Source organism: Cygnus olor, chromosome 5 (genome assembly GCF_009769625.2).
Source record: "Cygnus olor isolate bCygOlo1 chromosome 5, bCygOlo1.pri.v2, whole genome shotgun sequence".
Taxonomy (NCBI): Eukaryota; Metazoa; Chordata; class Aves; order Anseriformes; family Anatidae; genus Cygnus; species Cygnus olor.
This window is the reverse complement of record NC_049173.1, coordinates 48,820,084-48,837,354: the sequence shown is the minus strand read 5'-3', so window position 1 is coordinate 48,837,354 and position 17,271 is coordinate 48,820,084. Positions and strand designations below refer to the sequence as shown.

Below are 17,271 nucleotides of genomic sequence, written 5' to 3'. Positions count from 1 at the left end.
ATCACAATAGATTTATATCTACTCATGCCGAGTAAACTCTGAAACTCAGGTTTCAGACGTCAAGTATGTAGATTCTGTCTCTTGCTATCACAAGAAGCCTTTTGCCTTGTGCTCACACTGTAGCACCACAGACCCCATTGGCTTCTAAATGCAAGTGGTCATGAACTTCTGGCCAGCTGTGCCCAGTGTGCATGGCCACAAAGCAGAGGCCAAGCGTGTCCCTGAGCTTCAGCAAGGGATTAGCATACACTATTAACTTCACCCATGCACTACTCCTGCATTATGTATGGCTTTTTGTGTTAGAGAATGAGGTGTTTGGAGATCTGTGGTTCGCATGCAGGTCAGAGCTATTAAGTGAGGTCTACCAACTGCTCAATTTGCTAAATATTTTAGAAACTGATTTAATAAGGACCAGTAAAATGAAGTCAACCTTTGCACCTTGTCCTCCCCTCTTCTCCAAGTGCAGGGAGTTAGAAGTTTGATGCCTGGGTGAGCAGGGATGATTTGGGGGGGGGGGGGGGGGGGGGGGGGGGCGGTCTCTTGTTGACATCTGCTTTGCACCAACTTGGGACGTCTCTGATTTTGTGCTAATCTGCCTCATTTTAATATGTCGTGTTGCCCAAATTCCCAGTGTTGCTTTTTCTTTTATCTGATAAGAAATGTTGAAGAGGCAATGTGTGGGACTGTGGAGGTTCTCTGCATCTTAAGTGTAAATGAAATTAATACTATGTTTATATTACCTGTATTTGGACAGAAAGTAAACTTATTTTTGCTGCTAGCATGAACGTGCTGCCATAGATTGCGAATGATCTGAAGCCACAAATCATGTGACATTTTTGAAGACCATTCCCTGCTACCACAAAAACTGTGAGCATTGAAGCCATTATAGTTGGGCAGCTGAGGAAAAGAAGATTAGAGTAGTCAAGCACAGCAAAAAGAGAGTCACAAATATGTGAATTCATTCCAGTAAGTATTCAAGCAGCTGTAGACTTCATATTTAGTTCTAAAAAGGTCCATGTGGAGTATTTTCTGTTCTGAGTTTTAAATATATGCCCAAATATGGTCTCTTCTAATGAATAAAATAACTGTTTTTCCATGTCCTTGAACTGCTTTCCTGATTCTGTTTGCATTTCAACCCTGCGAACAGACTTCCTTTGTTTGCTCTGGCAGTATATAGTGGCAGAATTGGACAACAGGAGTATCTCAAAATCTCAGGTAGCTCTTCCCTTGCTACATTCATTTTTCAGCTTGCTGCTTTTCTCTCTGGAGCTAGAATCAGATCAGGTTTGCTTATTCAGTCTCCCTCATGCAGCATTTGAATCCATCATGTGCCAGAGATGCAAGCCTTGGCTACCAGTACACCCCGGTATCTGAGCTCTCAATTTAACATGGCAAAAACGTGGAGAATTCAGTGTGTGTTTGGGGCCTATTAGTATTAAGGACATCTGGGAGTCTCTGTATTACTAGACTAATGGACTGCCTGCAGTCTTACTGTGCCTTCAGCTCTCTATAAATTACATGAATGTACTGTTAAAGCAGCAGTTAGCGCTTTCATCTAGCGTAGCTGGACTGCTTTAGCCATTTTTTAAACCAGGTGAAGTTTTCTGTATTCCTGTGAACTCTTCTGGTATTCACATTCTGAAGACATTCACTCAAGCTTGCTGAAGGCCTCATGCATAAATTGCCTTTGACAGAAGCTGCTGGTAACATAAGCTTTGGTGCAGATAAAGGGATCTTCACTGTTGATGACACAGATATTTTTGGGTATGTGAATGTAGAGGAGGAACACTTAGCATGCTACGATAGTATTAAGATTGCAAGGGCTGCTTTTGTTTGGAAAAAATAATGATAAATTTGTGAAAAGTCTCATTCTAAATTGTATTAATTAAAACACGCTGATCCTGGAGCTGAGTGCTCCCAGATGCTTCATTTTTGCGTGTTTCCATATAACCATTCTCTGTGCCATATTCATAAATTCACGGAGACGGATATTTCTCTATGGCCATGCAGACAGCTGTGCAGAGAAGCTGGCTGGTCAGCTGGGAGCCAGGGCAGAGCCAGAAACTGGGGCTACTCTGGCATTGAATTTGTGCCAAGAGGTTAAGCACAAATATTCACGCAAGTTTGCTAATATGGTTGTATGATCCTTGGTTGGCTTGTGTTTGTGTGAGCCAGAATACTGTCAGAATAAATGCATATTTGTATGCTGAGCAGTGTTTGGACGTGCTTTATCTAGTCAGTAACTGAATTTACTTGAACTTCGCTCTTCAGCTAAAAACGTGTACTTTCCAAAGTGGGCACCTAAGCGCAGAGAAATGCCCACAGACAAGGTTATCTCCCTGTGTAGACGATTCATTAAATGCACATATTATAATAGAAAAAAGGGGATGTGGAAATCTTGACGCTTTCATTCTGCTAGTTATACAAATACTGGAACATTTCTAATCTGAAAACTTGTCAGATTGGGGGAAAGGTTTGACTTGCATCCTTTTGGGAATGGTTGGCATCCTGGCCGACCTGCCTGCGGAAAGGAACGGTGTTTAGCAGGGCAGCAAGTCCTATAAATACTGCATGGCTGCAGCTGCCTAAACCAGGGTACTGCTGCCACACTGTACAGTGTGGAAACATCAGACAGATCTCCTTCCTGCATGGCACCGTAGGTGTCACCAGCCATAGTGTTTGTCTCAGCTTTTTGGAGTTACAGCTTGGTGCTTTTTAGGTTGATTTGATGAGGAAGATGGCTTATGTGGCTGGGATGCCAGTCTTTTCTCTCCTCCTTGATCCTCCCCTGCTACTTTCCAATGGCTTTTGAATATTTTGCTGAACTTCTGCTAATTTGTTTAAAGGAACAGAAACCTCTTAAGGTGTTCCTGCAAATGCTATGAAAATTGGTGATTAAGTATTGGAGAGACCCACATTAGTGCTTCCACAGAGGGAAAGGCATGAGGTCAGCAGCTCCTGTCCTGCGTTGTGTGTCACCTGGGGGATAATACTTGGTCCCTTGCCCAGCCAGGCATGAAGGCAACATCTGGAAGAGAAACCTGTTGCAGTAGGAAGTGCTGGGGATGTGAGAGTAACCTGGGACTTTATGGCACAGAGAATTATTTAGGGGTGTGCCAGATATGCTCTGAGGGTAGAAAGAGAAGCTTCTGCTTTACCGATCCTGGGCTGGAGGGGAGGAAAAACAAGATCTGAAGGGAGCTTGGTTATTTTTGTCTGCATGTGAGTGTTAAGAGGTGTGTTTTGCAGGAAGAGAAGAAAATAGCTGCTTAATTTTGCAATGGTGGTGTCTTCATCCACTACGTAACCTCACCCAACCTCATTAAGAAGCCTGCATCGGCACCATTTAATTTGTTTTCTATAAATCTGCAGTATACAAATACTCTCATTTAAAGACCTTTCCCTAACTCTTTGCAGACTGCTGTTTTTCATGTTGATTTTCTTATCCTTAGATGTAGCATTAGAGATTACTGTGAGAAGTAAATTAACAGCCCAGATACAAGTAATGGAGCCATGTTGCTGGGTCATTTTTGTAAACAGAAGGATTCGGACTCCATACAGAAAAAAGTGCTGCAATTCTCGTTTCCTCCATAGGAAGTGCAAAAATTCCCTTCATTGAATTTCCTTAGATTTTATTTTCTGTGGGGTATTTAGTAGCAGAATACTTAATATTTATATTGGTTTGTTACGTTCTATAACAACAAAGTCCCAAAATATTGTCTTAAGGTTCAGACTATTGCTTTACACCTTTACTAAATCCTACCAATGTCTATCCAAAATTGACCAAATTATAAGTCTCTCATAAAAAACTACAAAGCCAATTTTTGGAATGTGTTGAGCAGATGTGTCAGCATTGGTAAGCAATTTTGGAAGGATTCATTTGTGATGGACATTTTCCAGTTCCAGGTGATTCTTTATCCTCTGTCTCTAGATGCATATAGAAACTGAAAGCTGCCATGTATAAGAGATGGTTCAAAAGTGGAAGCATGATTAAGAAACCTGTTAGATTAGTTGAGTTTGTTTTGCTTTTAACCTGCAGATACCTTTCCTTCCATGGATTCTGGTTTTTGCCTTCTGAGAAACAGCTAGTGATCCTTTGTTCCCTACATTCCCTATGACATTCATGATCGTGGAGATCATGTTTATATCTCTGACTCTGAAAATGCTGGGTCTACTAGGTTTCAACTCAAAAGCAGCTTACTTAGTACAAAATATTTAAATAGCTTTTGCTGTTTCTATAAGATAGTTGTGCAGAGTTATGCAGGTGCTGGAGACACATTTGTAAATATTTTCTGCCTTCTTGAAACTTTTTGAATAGGTTTGTTTCAGTAAAATTTGTCAAAATCTATCTTCATTTAAAATAAAGAACATGCAGTCCAATGGTGTTCACATAATTATCCCTGAGAATTTCTGGTTTCACTTATGGTCATGTCCTGTACTTCTTCTGGAGCTACATAATTGGTTTATATTTCTCTTGTGGCTAATTGAGAGTGCCTGTTTGGACCTCTTAGTGTAACAGGTGTAATATAATCTAATATTATTTTTTGATGGAGTACCATGCAGCAGAGTATGTTACCAAAAAGTTAAAGAAAAAAGTTTGTCAAACTCACTTTCTCAATGTAGAAGTCTGTTTTTTTCCCTTCCATTTATACCTGTAAGAGGAAGAAATACATGATAGGCAAGACTTTCTTCAACGTGAGCTTCTACCTATCCATGAAGGCAATAAATTTGAATCTAGTCATACACTTCAGTGCTCATCAGTTAGCCTGCTCTAGGCTATCCCTTACTGTGGTGGGAGTTGGACTGTGATGCTCAACGTGTCTGCTGAATTGGGGAATCTTTCTGAGGGGCTGGAAAAAGCAGACCTAATTTCTGGATCTCAGCTAGACTTGGAGGAAAAAAAAACAAAACAGAAAAAAAAAAAAAAAAACACCAACCAACGACAAGCAGCTTGCTGCACAAATTGGGGTTGTTCTGCAAATGCACATGCCTGGGATGCTCAGTGCTTTGCAAAACTTAAATTCAGAAAGATGTCCATGGGAAACAGCAGGGCAGCGTCTTTCACCTGCTGTCAGATCTGGCCTGAAATGATTTCTGTTGATAACCAGGAGAGCCTGTTTTTGCCTTAGGACTAGGTTTATGCTGCCAGAAGCACTCTGGAGTGAGTGAAGTTGTAAGGCTCTGTCCTCATGAAGCTATGCGTAATATTTATGTTACAGCATGATGAATGTGTTGTAAATTGGTAAAGCAATAAAAATCTTCTTTTTTTTTTTTTTTTTTTTCCCTTCGAAGACTAATACATCAAAATCCCCTTTGTGTTCTGTGCGTTTCTGCTTTGCAGATTTTAAAGAGGGTTGCTGTTAGGTCACTGGATTTCTTTCTCTACGTGTCAATCTTCTCATGCATTTATTTATTTATTTATTTATTTACAGGAATCTGAGATGAGAATAGTTAGATGCTGATGATCTTGACACAGTTGCTTTCTTATGTATGCTGACAGGTAAGCATGCCAAATTAATTTTGTAGAGAAATCATTTAAGTTACTGTTGTGGTTTAACCTGGCCGGCAGCTAAACACCACACAGCCGTTCGCTCACCCTGCCCCCTCCCTCTCTGGGATGGGGGAGAGAAACGGGAAAGTGAAGCCTGTGAGTTGAGATAAAGACAGTTTATTAAGACAGGAAAATAATAATAACAATAATAATAATAATGATAATAGTACTACTAATAATAATGTGTACGAAATAAGTGATGCACAATGCAATTGCTCACCACCCACTGACCAATGCCCAGCCTATCCCCGAGCAGCCGGCCCCCCACTCCACCCCGGCTAGCCACCCCTATATATTGTTCAGCATGACGTCAGATGGTATGGAAGACCCCTTTGGCCAGTTTGGGTCAGCTGTCCTGGGTCTGTCCCCTCCCAGCTCCTGCTGCACCCCTAGGCTGCCCACTGGCAGGACAGAGCAAGAAGCTGAAAAGTCCTTGGCTTGGTGTAAGCACTGCTCTGCAGCAATTAAAACATCAGCATGTTATCAGCACTCTTCTCATCCTAATCCAAAACATAGCACCCTACCAGCTACTAGGAGGAAAATTAGCTCTGTCCTAACTGAAACCAAGACAGTTACTCGTGTCTTTTCTCCACCTTTTTTCCCTTTTATCTTATAGTAACTTCTCAGAATTGATTTCTATGTCACAGATTTAGTAAAACTGAGAAGAATTTAGCAGTTTAACAGCAGCCTGTTATGAAGACAGTTGGGAGAGCATGTTAACTTTCATCATCACGTGTAGCAGCTCTCTTCCTCCTCCTCCTGAATATACTTTAAATCTGAACTAGCAGGAAGACTAATGTTATGGTACTTCTTGTATTAGATGTGTTGAAACACTATTTTTTTCCATGAGCAATTTTTTGGTGAGATCACTGTAACTTTTGCAATTAATGTTAGATTTGGGTAAAGAATTTCATAGTGTAGTCCCTCATCATACAATTAGGTGGAAACTGGTGGACTAGGATGTCACTGTAGAGCCTCTCATTACACAGCACAGATATGTCCATTGTGTCTTTTCTATTGTATCTGTATGCTGCATTTTCAGTGTTTTCTATTCAACCAGTCTTCTAGTCTCTACGTATTTCTTTCTTATTCCTTTTTATTTTTTTTTCCCTCATACCTTTTCTGCGATTCTTTTAAAACACAATTTGAAAAGTTTTGGTAGTATTCTGGAGACTTCTTATACCTTTTTATACACAAGTTTCTTAAACTAGAATTATTTTATTGGCTTACAGTCCAGTTGCTACAAAATAAATAACTTTAAACTCAGAAGTCAGAAAAAAATTATCAAAAACTACAACGATTTAAAATTAGGTTTCCTTTGGTAAAGCTTGATACTTCTGTATGATCTGAAAACTAAAAACCTCATTTTCTCTGTGATGAGAGAAAAGTGAAGGGGCCTTTTCTCACATTGATGCTGCAGGTGTATGTGTTAATGCACATTATGAACACATATCAAAGATAAGACAGTGTGGTGGTTTCCCACTGATAGACAGTCCTAGCAGTATCTTTGGAGGAGCAACAGAAGGAGACTGAAACATTAAAATTATGTAAAAAGTGTGCAAGGGATTGCTGTAAACTGAAGGGTGACACTTTCAAATTGGAGGAGTAGTCTATAGAAATGGAAAAAGGAGATAAAGTTTAAAATATAATGGTGTGTAACTCAAGGCCAGCACAAGAAAAAAAATTAGCTTATCAGGCATATATCATTGGCTATTTGCTTCTGTGACTAGTGCTAATATCAAAGATGAGTACTAATGCCAATTAGAAGACAAAGGAAATGGAACAAAAACAACTGCACAAATACAGAATTAAAGAATTTTATTTGGCAATGTGTTGAGTTGATGAGACTACTTGACTAAAACGTGTGAGTAAGTTTCTAGTTATGGAGTTTTTCAAGTGTCAGGTTGGTCATTAGTCTATGGCATGATCAAAATAATCCTTCAGAGCCCATACTGTCACACCTTGATGAGGGATGTACATGTTTGAGCAGTCTGCAGAATTGAGAAAGTGTGGGGGTGAGAGGAAATATTTTGAATCAATTCTAAAAATGGGAAAATAAACTTAAATCTCTCAATTTTTAAATTATTTGCTCAGTGGTACTAAGCTATTTGTGGAAAGTAGACATCATCAGCGTACAACTGAACTACCTTTCAAATAAGTCTGAAGCATAAAGAACAGCAGTTACTCAAATCTAGCTTTGATAATGTGTTAACTGCAAGACATCAACACATTCTAAACTACAGATGTGATGGGTAAGGCTTTTGCTTACCTTGTCAGTCTTTTATTTTCTTTTCCTTTTTAAATGCCTTTCTTTCCCATTTATATTCAGAGCAGTCACAGTGACTGCAGATGTGAAAAGCAGACATTCATGACTGAGCACGCTGTTTCACCGTTAGAGCCAACAGTGACAGTGATGTTTGGTACAGGCTGTAAACACTCCTCTATGCTTTACGTGCTCTGAGTTGTTAGTGAAGGGGAACTTCCAGTACCCAGTTCTGTGGTTCTCTTAAAAATATTATTATGGGTCTTTGTTGCATGTACCAGTCTTTGGGTAGGTTTTTTTTTTTTTTTTTGTATAGTTAACATCCATTGTTATAATATACAAAATACTGCGATATTACATACATACTTTGCTCTTTTTAATGTAGCAAAACTTCATTTTTTATGTACTCTTTCTGACTGGCTGTGATTTAATGAGTCCTCCCAGGCCAAAGAATAGAGGATCCAGCACTGTGCCCTGGGTGGAGCCAGGCAGCCAAGTCAGCAGCCAGGATGCTGCTGCCAGAAGAGCTGTCTTGTGGAAGCAGGAGGTGGTCTGAGGACCTTCCTGCCTCCTTGCTCCTGCTGAGGCAGTGGTGATGCAGCTCTGGTGCCTAGCATGCCTTCTGTGGCAAGCTATAATGGTGAGAAATTCAACTGCTGGGCATATCAATGGCTGCAGGTTTGTGGTGGGACAGGGCCAGGCCTGGTGACCTATCTGTTGGGTGGAAAGTTAGCATACATCCTGAAATCTCCGAAAAAAAGGAATGGGGAGGAGCTGGTGGCATTCTCAACCCAAGAGAGGGACTGGAGGCATGACAAAATCATGAAGATGAAAGCACATTAGAAAGAAATTAAATTGTGATATGCTTCCAGTAGCATGAAAGGGGCAGAAACGGTCACTTACAATGTGTGGTTGAGAAACAGTTTGGGGAAGAGGAGTCTAGGCCTGGGGAAAACTTTTGAGATGAGGCAGCTAGGAGTGAAAACACTGGAAGGCAGACTGAATAAAATCACTGGAAGAACATGAAGTAGGCATAAAAGCTAACGGCAAATCTCTTTTTAATGCTCATTTCCTTTAAAAATGTGAATTGAACAAAATATATTTCTGTTTTCATAGCTTTATATTAATGCTGAAGAGGAGGGGTTTTTGCACTCTGTCTCTGCCTTGTTCATTTCTGCAAGCAGCAAGGCAGAGAGGGGTTCAGTAGATCTCGTTAATGGGAATGTCCTGAAGGATTTGGCTCATATGATGGGCTTAATTATTTCCTTCCCTGCACAGCTGCATTACACGGTAAGCAGAGCTGCCTAGACGTTGTTCTTCTCTTATAATGAGGTGCAGGAATAGGTAGCTCTGACAGCATCAAGAGCAGTGTTAGAAAATGAGCTTTGCGTGGAAATTGTTAAGATTAGCAATACACCTGGGAGTATTTGAGCAGCAAAATAGAAAGACTTAGAATAAAATAAAGACTGCATCTCAGGGTCGTGCCAGCCCCCAGTTTTATAGAGAAATAGTTCTTTCAAGCATTATATTCCTGTACATCACTGCTCCTCATTCCTGGAGAAGGGCAGTCCCATGCAGGTGGCCATCACAAAGGACCGTGAAATCCTACACCATCAGCTGCTCGATGCTTACAGAGGATTTAGTAAGAACTTTTACTAAGTAGTTACTTAATGGCAGAAACTGACAGTTGTACGCCTGCAATTCAAGACAGATTTTTATTAGGAATATTTTATATCATAATTCAATCAAGATTATTTAAGAATGCTTTTATATTCAGTTTGCATTTCTTGATTAGACTGTGATAATTTCCCTGGCTGGAATCTCCAAAGTATGCCATCAGAAAATTATAAATGGTAATGAATTCACTTAATCAGGTCTTACAGGAGTACAATCAACAGAAAATCTAGTCAATTAGAAATAAATCTGTTTAAAGTATTTCTAGTTCTCCAACAGCCTCGTTTTAGGATGTACATTACCTGTGACTGAATTAGAGACTTACACAAACGGGTGGAAATCATACTCTGTAAAGAAATCACTGTATGTGTTGTAAACAAATCAAGAATTTCCTTTGGTGATGATGAAATTTACTTGGATTGCTGTTGTAAATTATAGATTGAATTGTTCAGTCAATGATAATTTGAACTTTGATGTCCCCTTAAAAAGCACAAGAAAGGAATATATTATTGATAGTAGGTTTAACAGCAAACATGTATTGGTACAGTTGAAAAAACTTTGTACATATATTTCACAGTGTGCTAATATGTGTAACCATACTGATTATAAAACATACGATTGCTTGGAAACTTGCAGGATTTTTTGGGGTTATAGAACTAAGCCTATTTGTTAATCTTCTGGTTGTATCTTAACCATTACAGCTCTATTTAAAGACAAAATAGAGATGCAAGTGCTGTGTTTTGCAATTGGCCTCAGTAAGACCAAGCTGTCCGTACATCTGGCACGGTTGCCAGTATTGTTTCTAAACTTAGTCCTGGCCTTGCCCTTCTTATTAAGGTCAAGTTTTTGTAATGGTTTGGTCATGGCTTTGTTACATACACCACTAACAGGGCAAAATGACCTGATTTTCTGAATCAGTATTTCTTTTTTCATATGAACAGTGTGCTGCTGCAGGAATGCTATGGGACTGCACAGGGGAGGAAAATGTTTGAGTGGCCATGGATTGGTAGGGAGAATGAAAGAATATTTTCCTCTGCTGTTGCCCCATACTTTGAACAATACAGAAGTAAGAAAGGCTGCAGAATATTTGAGAATATACATTAACTGTACATTTACGTAAAACTAAGATGAAAGGGCATCTTCACCTCATAGCTAAAAACAAAATTGGTGATTTTGTGTTAGTGATATTGAAATGCATAGAGGAATGGTCCTATTGTAAAGAGGATTTTCTGTGAGGGGAGTGGGGACAAAATCTAGAGGTGACCAGCAGGAGAAGTGATGGCTTTGGGGAGATGGAGCACCAGCTGGCCTAGACCTGCAGGGAGGTTACAGAGATGATAGAGCCAGGTTCTGTGCAGTGATGAATGGCAGGAGGACAAGAGAGAGAAGGCAATAAGTTGAAACAAGATCAGACTGGGTATGAGGAAAATCTTTTTCCCCACGAGGACAGTCAGGCAGGGGCAGGGAGGTTGCTCAGGGAGGTTACACATTCTCTGTTCTTGGAGGTTTTCAAGACAAATGTAGTTAACACCATGAGCTGCCTGAGATCTCACAGCTCCATCAGCTGTGAGCAGGCTTCTTGACTAGAAAGCTCCAGAAGCCCTTCCAACCCAAATGACTGATATTTGTCTTGGTTCTGCATTGAGACAGGGACACCTCAGAAGAACAAAGATGTAGGATGCTGAACAGTTGTAGTACTTTGATGTGAAGAGTTTGTAGTTATTGGCTGGAGGTGTTTATGAGATTTCTCTCGGAGTGGAGAAGAATCTCTAAATCAAAGTATTGTAAGCTGTTATCCAGGGTGATTTGGCATGCTATTTATTTTTAATATTAAATTTCAAACTATACCTGGCATTTAGGGAATGAAGACTCAAAGAATTATTTATGAATCCTTATATATTTTTAAACTTTATTATCCTTTATGTGTATTTTTGTTTCCCTGTTTCTGCATACTAGTTAAAAGCACACATCTTATTCTCTTTTCTTCTTGCCTAAGAAGTGATCTTTTATTTCTTGAGCTGTTTACTGAAGGCAATAATTGTGTTGGTAGTCTGTGAGGAAAACTGGTTCTTTTCATTGTGTTTTGATTGTTAATCAAAAAAGTTAATCTCTTATCTTTACTTTGAGTTGAATCAAAATTTCAAAGGTCAAGAGAATAATTTATTTCTCTGTTTTTCTACAGAATTACTGTGCTACCTGGGTCATCTTGGCAGATCATTTAACCTTTCTGAGCATGCAAATATTTTTCCCCAGTCTGCCATCACTATCATCACTCACATATACAATCCTAAAAAAATGTTAATTCCACTATGAACTCAGGCTTGCTTGTACAGGCTGGAGTACAGGTTAAAGCCCAAGTTATGCTTACCTTAGGGGTGGAAAATAAGCAGGCAAGATGCAGAAAAGATCATCAGAGTTCCTCTTTTAAAATTTCCTTTGAAAAAAATCAGGTAAGTTTTTCTGCAGTTTGGAGAAGAGAAGCCTGGAGACCATCTGCCACTGGGACGCAGGGATATTTGCTGCAGACTTGCACAGATGGGTGCAGAGAGAGTGAGGGCACAGCACATGGCTTTGCTTACACTGAAGGCTGGCTAAACCACAGGCTGGTCACCTACCCTGGTTGTACAGTGTGCACATCCTTTCTGGGTCACCGTTCCTTTGTTGTTTCCCTCTTGGTTAGGAAAGGAAATTAAGTTTATAAAGGCCAGGTTGTTCCTTCTGCCTTTCTTCCCTGCTCTCTATCATGTTGATTTCATGATCTTAACTGAGGCCAGGGCTTACTTCTGCTTGGCTCTGCAAGACAGCGAATGAACTAGAAGCTTATTTGCCTTATGTATTGCTTCCTGTTACTGCCAATATACTTGTCAGTGCTGGTAAGAAGCAACAGCCACAACTTAGAATCATAGAATTCTTGACCTGCGTTTGTACAACTGCTCCTGATCTGAGGCTTCTGCACCCTGGTATATGTTTCAAATCTCCAACTACAGGGCACTTTGGCATGGGACTGCCCTGGGGTGACAGGCTCTGGAAAGCCTGAGGTCTGTGCCCCCAAGGACCACCTCACGCACTGCTGCAGACATCGTGTACCCAGTATCCTCTGCAAGCTTCAAGGGGTGTCTCCTAGTGTATTGAAATAGTAATGCATTTGTTGAAAGTAAATAAGAAAAAACAAAAATAAACAAACAAACAAACAAAAAAGCATAACAAGAAAGGGTAATTTAGTTTTTTCATCCATCTCTCAGACAGAGATAACAGATAATTTTGTAGGAAAAATAAACAATCTATTTGAAGCTTTGCTTTTTTAACTGGGTCCTTATTTCTTTGACCAAAATAATGTATACAGTGAGACTATTTTTGGCAACACAGCAAATTCATTACAATAATGTAGTAGCCCTCCATCAGGATCATACCTGAAGAAAATTCAGGTAGATCTTCATAACAAAACCCATTCATAACAAACTAACTCATTTGTAGATAGAAGAGTCTGCCTTTTCTACTCTCAGGACCTGATCTAATCTACATAACAAGACAGCAACAGTGCTTCTCTGTTCATTTAAACACAAAAAATAATTAAATGCTCTCACAAAAATGTTTTTCTTATGGATAAAAAGGAAAATAAATTGATAAGCATAAAATGCAAATTAACAAGCAACTAAGCTGCTTTATCCACCAGGGAGATGCATCAGAGGTAAATACCTTCAACAAGCTTTTTTTTTTTTTTTTTTTTTTTTCAATTCTTGTTGTAAGTCTTTTAAAATTCTCTTATGTCCTTTCCCTTCCAACATATTATTATCTTTGTGATATTTACATAGTCAAGTACAAGTAGATGCTGGAAACAGAAAGCCTAGAAGATAAAATTGCTTTCTCTGCAAGCCTACAGTTGAGGTAAGGAAAACTTCTGAGAAAACCAAAACAAGCATTATATCCATCTTTTATGAATAGATAATGACCTTTTAAAATTGAAGTGGTGTAATACTTGCACGTTGCTTAAAGAGAACAATTCATAACTACTTACTCAGTTTGTATCATTCTCTTTTTGAATAACTGAATGGGGAAATACATTGTTTTCATTGCTGAAGTTTGCAACTTTGAAATCTCCAGATACTATACAGGAGTATGCTTAATGAAAGTTAATATTTATATCTTTATTGTCATATTATGAAGAAAAGCTTTATTGGATCGAGAATTGGATAGACTTTTCCATGTTTCATGTTGGATCTTATAACTTACCCCGACTGTTGTTTTTCATATGAATGCATGTAGGTGTCACATCTTGGTGCAGCCATTCCTAAAGTAAATCTGTTGACTTCGGCAGGTTTACATACATTATTAATTCCCCATGCAAGGTATGAAATAGCTTAAAAAGGCTCTCAGAGGGTTACCGTGTCTATATTTTACTCCAAACAAGATCAACAGTATAAAGATTATATGACAGACTTTCAGAATCCAATGCTAGCTGCTTAGAAAGGGGTATTTATTTGAATTTATGAATTCAGGGCAGATCTCAGATTTGGTATGCTGGTGAGCTTTGGTTTCTGGGGTAATTTGCTTTGCTTTAGCCTCATTTTTTTGTTGTTTTGTTTGTTTGTTTTATTTTTGTCCTTTGAATTAGTTACTTAGTTGCTACTTACTTAGCTTTTGTTCTGTTTAACATTTACTTAAAGTGTTTTAGAATTCTGGATTAATACACCCTGAGCAGATGAATTCTCAGACTGAAAGTTGTTTTTACAAATAAGTGTACGCAATCACTTTGGGGTCCAGTCATTTACTTAATGCTTCAAAATGCATTACGATTTCATCCTAGGTAAAATATAGCATCCATTGCAAGTAGTATTTAAATAATTACTTAGGCGTACAGTTGTTTGTAAATCTATTTGTTGGAAAATAAATGTTCTAATAAATGTACAAAAGCAGAGGCCGTATTTAAAATAACAGTAGAAGTGAAGAGAGCCTAGAAGCTACCTACCTTGGGGCTCAAGAGGCTGGCTGTAATTCCTTGTCTGGAGTGGTGACCTTTAAATAAAGGTCAGATAAGTTTGCACTGGAAACCTTGCAGGTGCTCAACAGAAGACACTTAAGATACTGTATTGCCAATGGGAGTTGCCCTTTTCTGTAAACTTCACTGTGGTTAACATTTATAAATACTTGCTGTGTTTCCGCTAGTAATATGCTTGAGTCTTCTCTTTTCCCTCTCCCTCTCTCCTCCTCAACAGGTTCTGTTTTCTCAAGTTGAAAAGTTCCTTCTACTTCAAACATTGTTAAGCTTTTTCCATAACGGCCTCTCTTCCAGACTTGCTTATTCAACACAATAAGTCACTTATCTGCTGTATTCTTTGTATCTGTCCTTCTCCAAAACCTCTTTTTGCATCTGCCTGATTGAAATTCAGCCTTTCCATAAAGATACTTTGACCATCTGAATAGTTTATAAATAAAATAAATACTAAGTAAAACCGATGGAGGACAAGAAGAATTTTATCTTTGGACAAAAAGCTGCTTGGAAACTTAAGAAACTTTCAGAAAACTACCCTATATTTGTAGAAATAGGTTAAATGTGTAGATTTTATATGTTTTAGGAGTGCCTAATGGTGAAGTACATCTGTAAAAAGAACAAATTACATTCTTGCAGTCTGATCTTAAGACCCACTTTAATCATATGATGTTGCTATTTAGGACTCTAAATACCAGAAGTTAATGGGGCTTAGCCTCTTCTTGGCACGTCTGCATTGCACAAATATACATGAACAAGGGATAACAACCTGCCTCAGAATAAGGAGAAGGTTCAACAATTACTTCACTGTTTCTCTCTCTTTTTTTTTTTGTTTGTTTTTTGTTTTTAAAGGAAGGGGAAAAAAGGTGTCACACTTGATCACTTTTGCAAAACAATTTGTCTCTGTCACCTGTGCAGCTTACCTAGCAGAGAAATCAAAGACTGCATAAGTCAGCTCTGAAACAGGGCAGCAAGAAGAATCTTCTAGTGGGCGTTGGTGATGACAAATGGGTATGGCCATTGATTGTCAGTACTGATTTCAAATCAATATTTAAATCTGAGGGTGAGAGATACTGGGACGAGAAACAATAGCTTCAGAGAAAATTAAGAGAGGAATTTTGCTTGGTGATCTGGTACATGAGTACTCAGCACACATCTTGTAAAATATTTATTTGGGTGTTTCAGTTATTTAACAGAGAGATAAAAAATGCATTACCAGACAGTGCAACCAAGGCAAATTTAAGAGAAGGAGTGATATAAAGGGAAGGAAACAGTAATTACAGGGGTGTGAATAGCAAAATATTGTATGATTAAAATTTTTAGGTAATTACCTTGCAGGGGGAATTTTTTTAATAGCATGCAGGAGATTTGGCTTTCTAGTGTTTTCTCCCACACAGTAAAAATGCTTTACAGAAGAATTAAGAACCATTTGTCCCATTTTACAGAGGTGGATCAAGAAAACTGTGGGATCATAGATTAACTTTCTTAGAGTCTTGATGCATGTCCTCATCCTCTATTTTTCAGTCTCCTAAGCTACAGCTATACTTCTAAAACAAATTGGACCAGGAGGTGTTCCCTTGGAGAACAGGCTGGCTCTTTTGCAGAAGACCCCCAGGACTGGAGCCTGACCAGCAAAGCTTCACATGGTGTCGAATCAACACCAAACCTCCCTCCTGGTCTGGTGGCCTTGAGAGAACAGGGGAAGCTGCAAGGGCCTCATCTTCCCTGGGATTTTACTGTGAGCTGGTTAGCATTCCTTATGTACATTTTGTTTTTCTCCATGCAGAGGTATTATTTTAGGTTTTTGCATTTTCCTTGATGATTTTTGTATCAGTGGGTTTCAGTGGATTTCAGTGGATTTTTGTATCAGTGGGTTTTCAGCTGTAACTGTTCTGAGTTATATTTTGGTGCTAATAATGAAGAGGTTTTCATTGGCAGGAATCAGCTTGTCATATTTACATAGATTTCTTTCTCGTCACATAGGCAGTAGTGTCTCAGATTCATTTTATGCTGGCAACATTAATACTGCTTTTGGAAAAAGTTGTTTCTGCCCTTCTTATGCCCTGGCTATTTGCTTCTGGCCATCTGCCATCTTCTTCCCACTGCCTATACAAACATTTGCATAGTGAATCCAGCTCAGGGATGTGATGGATGCTGAAGCTAACTTCTGAAAACAAAAGGCTGGTCTTTAACCTGGATTGCTTCTTTAGGATACGATGCTGGTTAACAACAGCTTTAAAGCAGCAGTGCAAAGTGGAGTTTGAATCCATCAAATTGGCCATTGGAATCTGTCTGCCCATCAGATATTCTTTTCCACAGTCCTTTCTGCGCAGCGGTAGAGAGGCGTGACATGCACAGTGCAGTGTGATTGCACCCCTGTCTCCAATTCCATCTGAAATTCATTTTTGTTTTAGTATTAATAAAATTAGAGAAGGCAATGCTTGATCTTCTTCTGCATTTTAATTTAGTAGCTTGGAGAGCTCATATATGTGTAATCCTGAATAAATCCAGAGAATCCGAGTGTTAGGAGCTGGCAGATTTTACACAGTTGGAAATCCCTTTTCTGAATAGTATTTCTTCACAGTTAATTATTAAATGCCTCTTTCTAGCAGTTACTGTTACTCTAACAGCAGAATTTTCTCACAGTCTGGTTAATGGTATTACTCAGCCCATAACAATGCCTACTCTGTGTCTGGGTTATTCCCACAGGTACATTTTTAACTTGTCTGACAATAGCTGCCTAGAGGGTTTCTCCCTGCAGGCAACAGGGCTGCTATTGTGCAAGTGAATGTTTAT

General features: G+C 39.0%; 1 protein-coding gene across 3 annotated transcripts in view; it reads left to right on the top strand.

Moving 5' to 3' along the window:
* SHANK2 (SH3 and multiple ankyrin repeat domains 2) overlaps positions 1 to 17,271 on the top strand; it is a 350,898-nt gene that overhangs the window by 20,196 nt on the left and 313,431 nt on the right. For all 3 annotated transcript variants that reach the window (XM_040558301.1, XM_040558303.1, XM_040558302.1), the window contains exon 3: positions 5,433 to 5,500. In XM_040558301.1, the coding sequence (XP_040414235.1) occupies positions 5,487 to 5,500 (14 nt within the window). In that variant the 5' untranslated portion in view covers positions 5,433 to 5,486. The remainder of the gene's footprint in view (positions 1 to 5,432; positions 5,501 to 17,271) is intronic.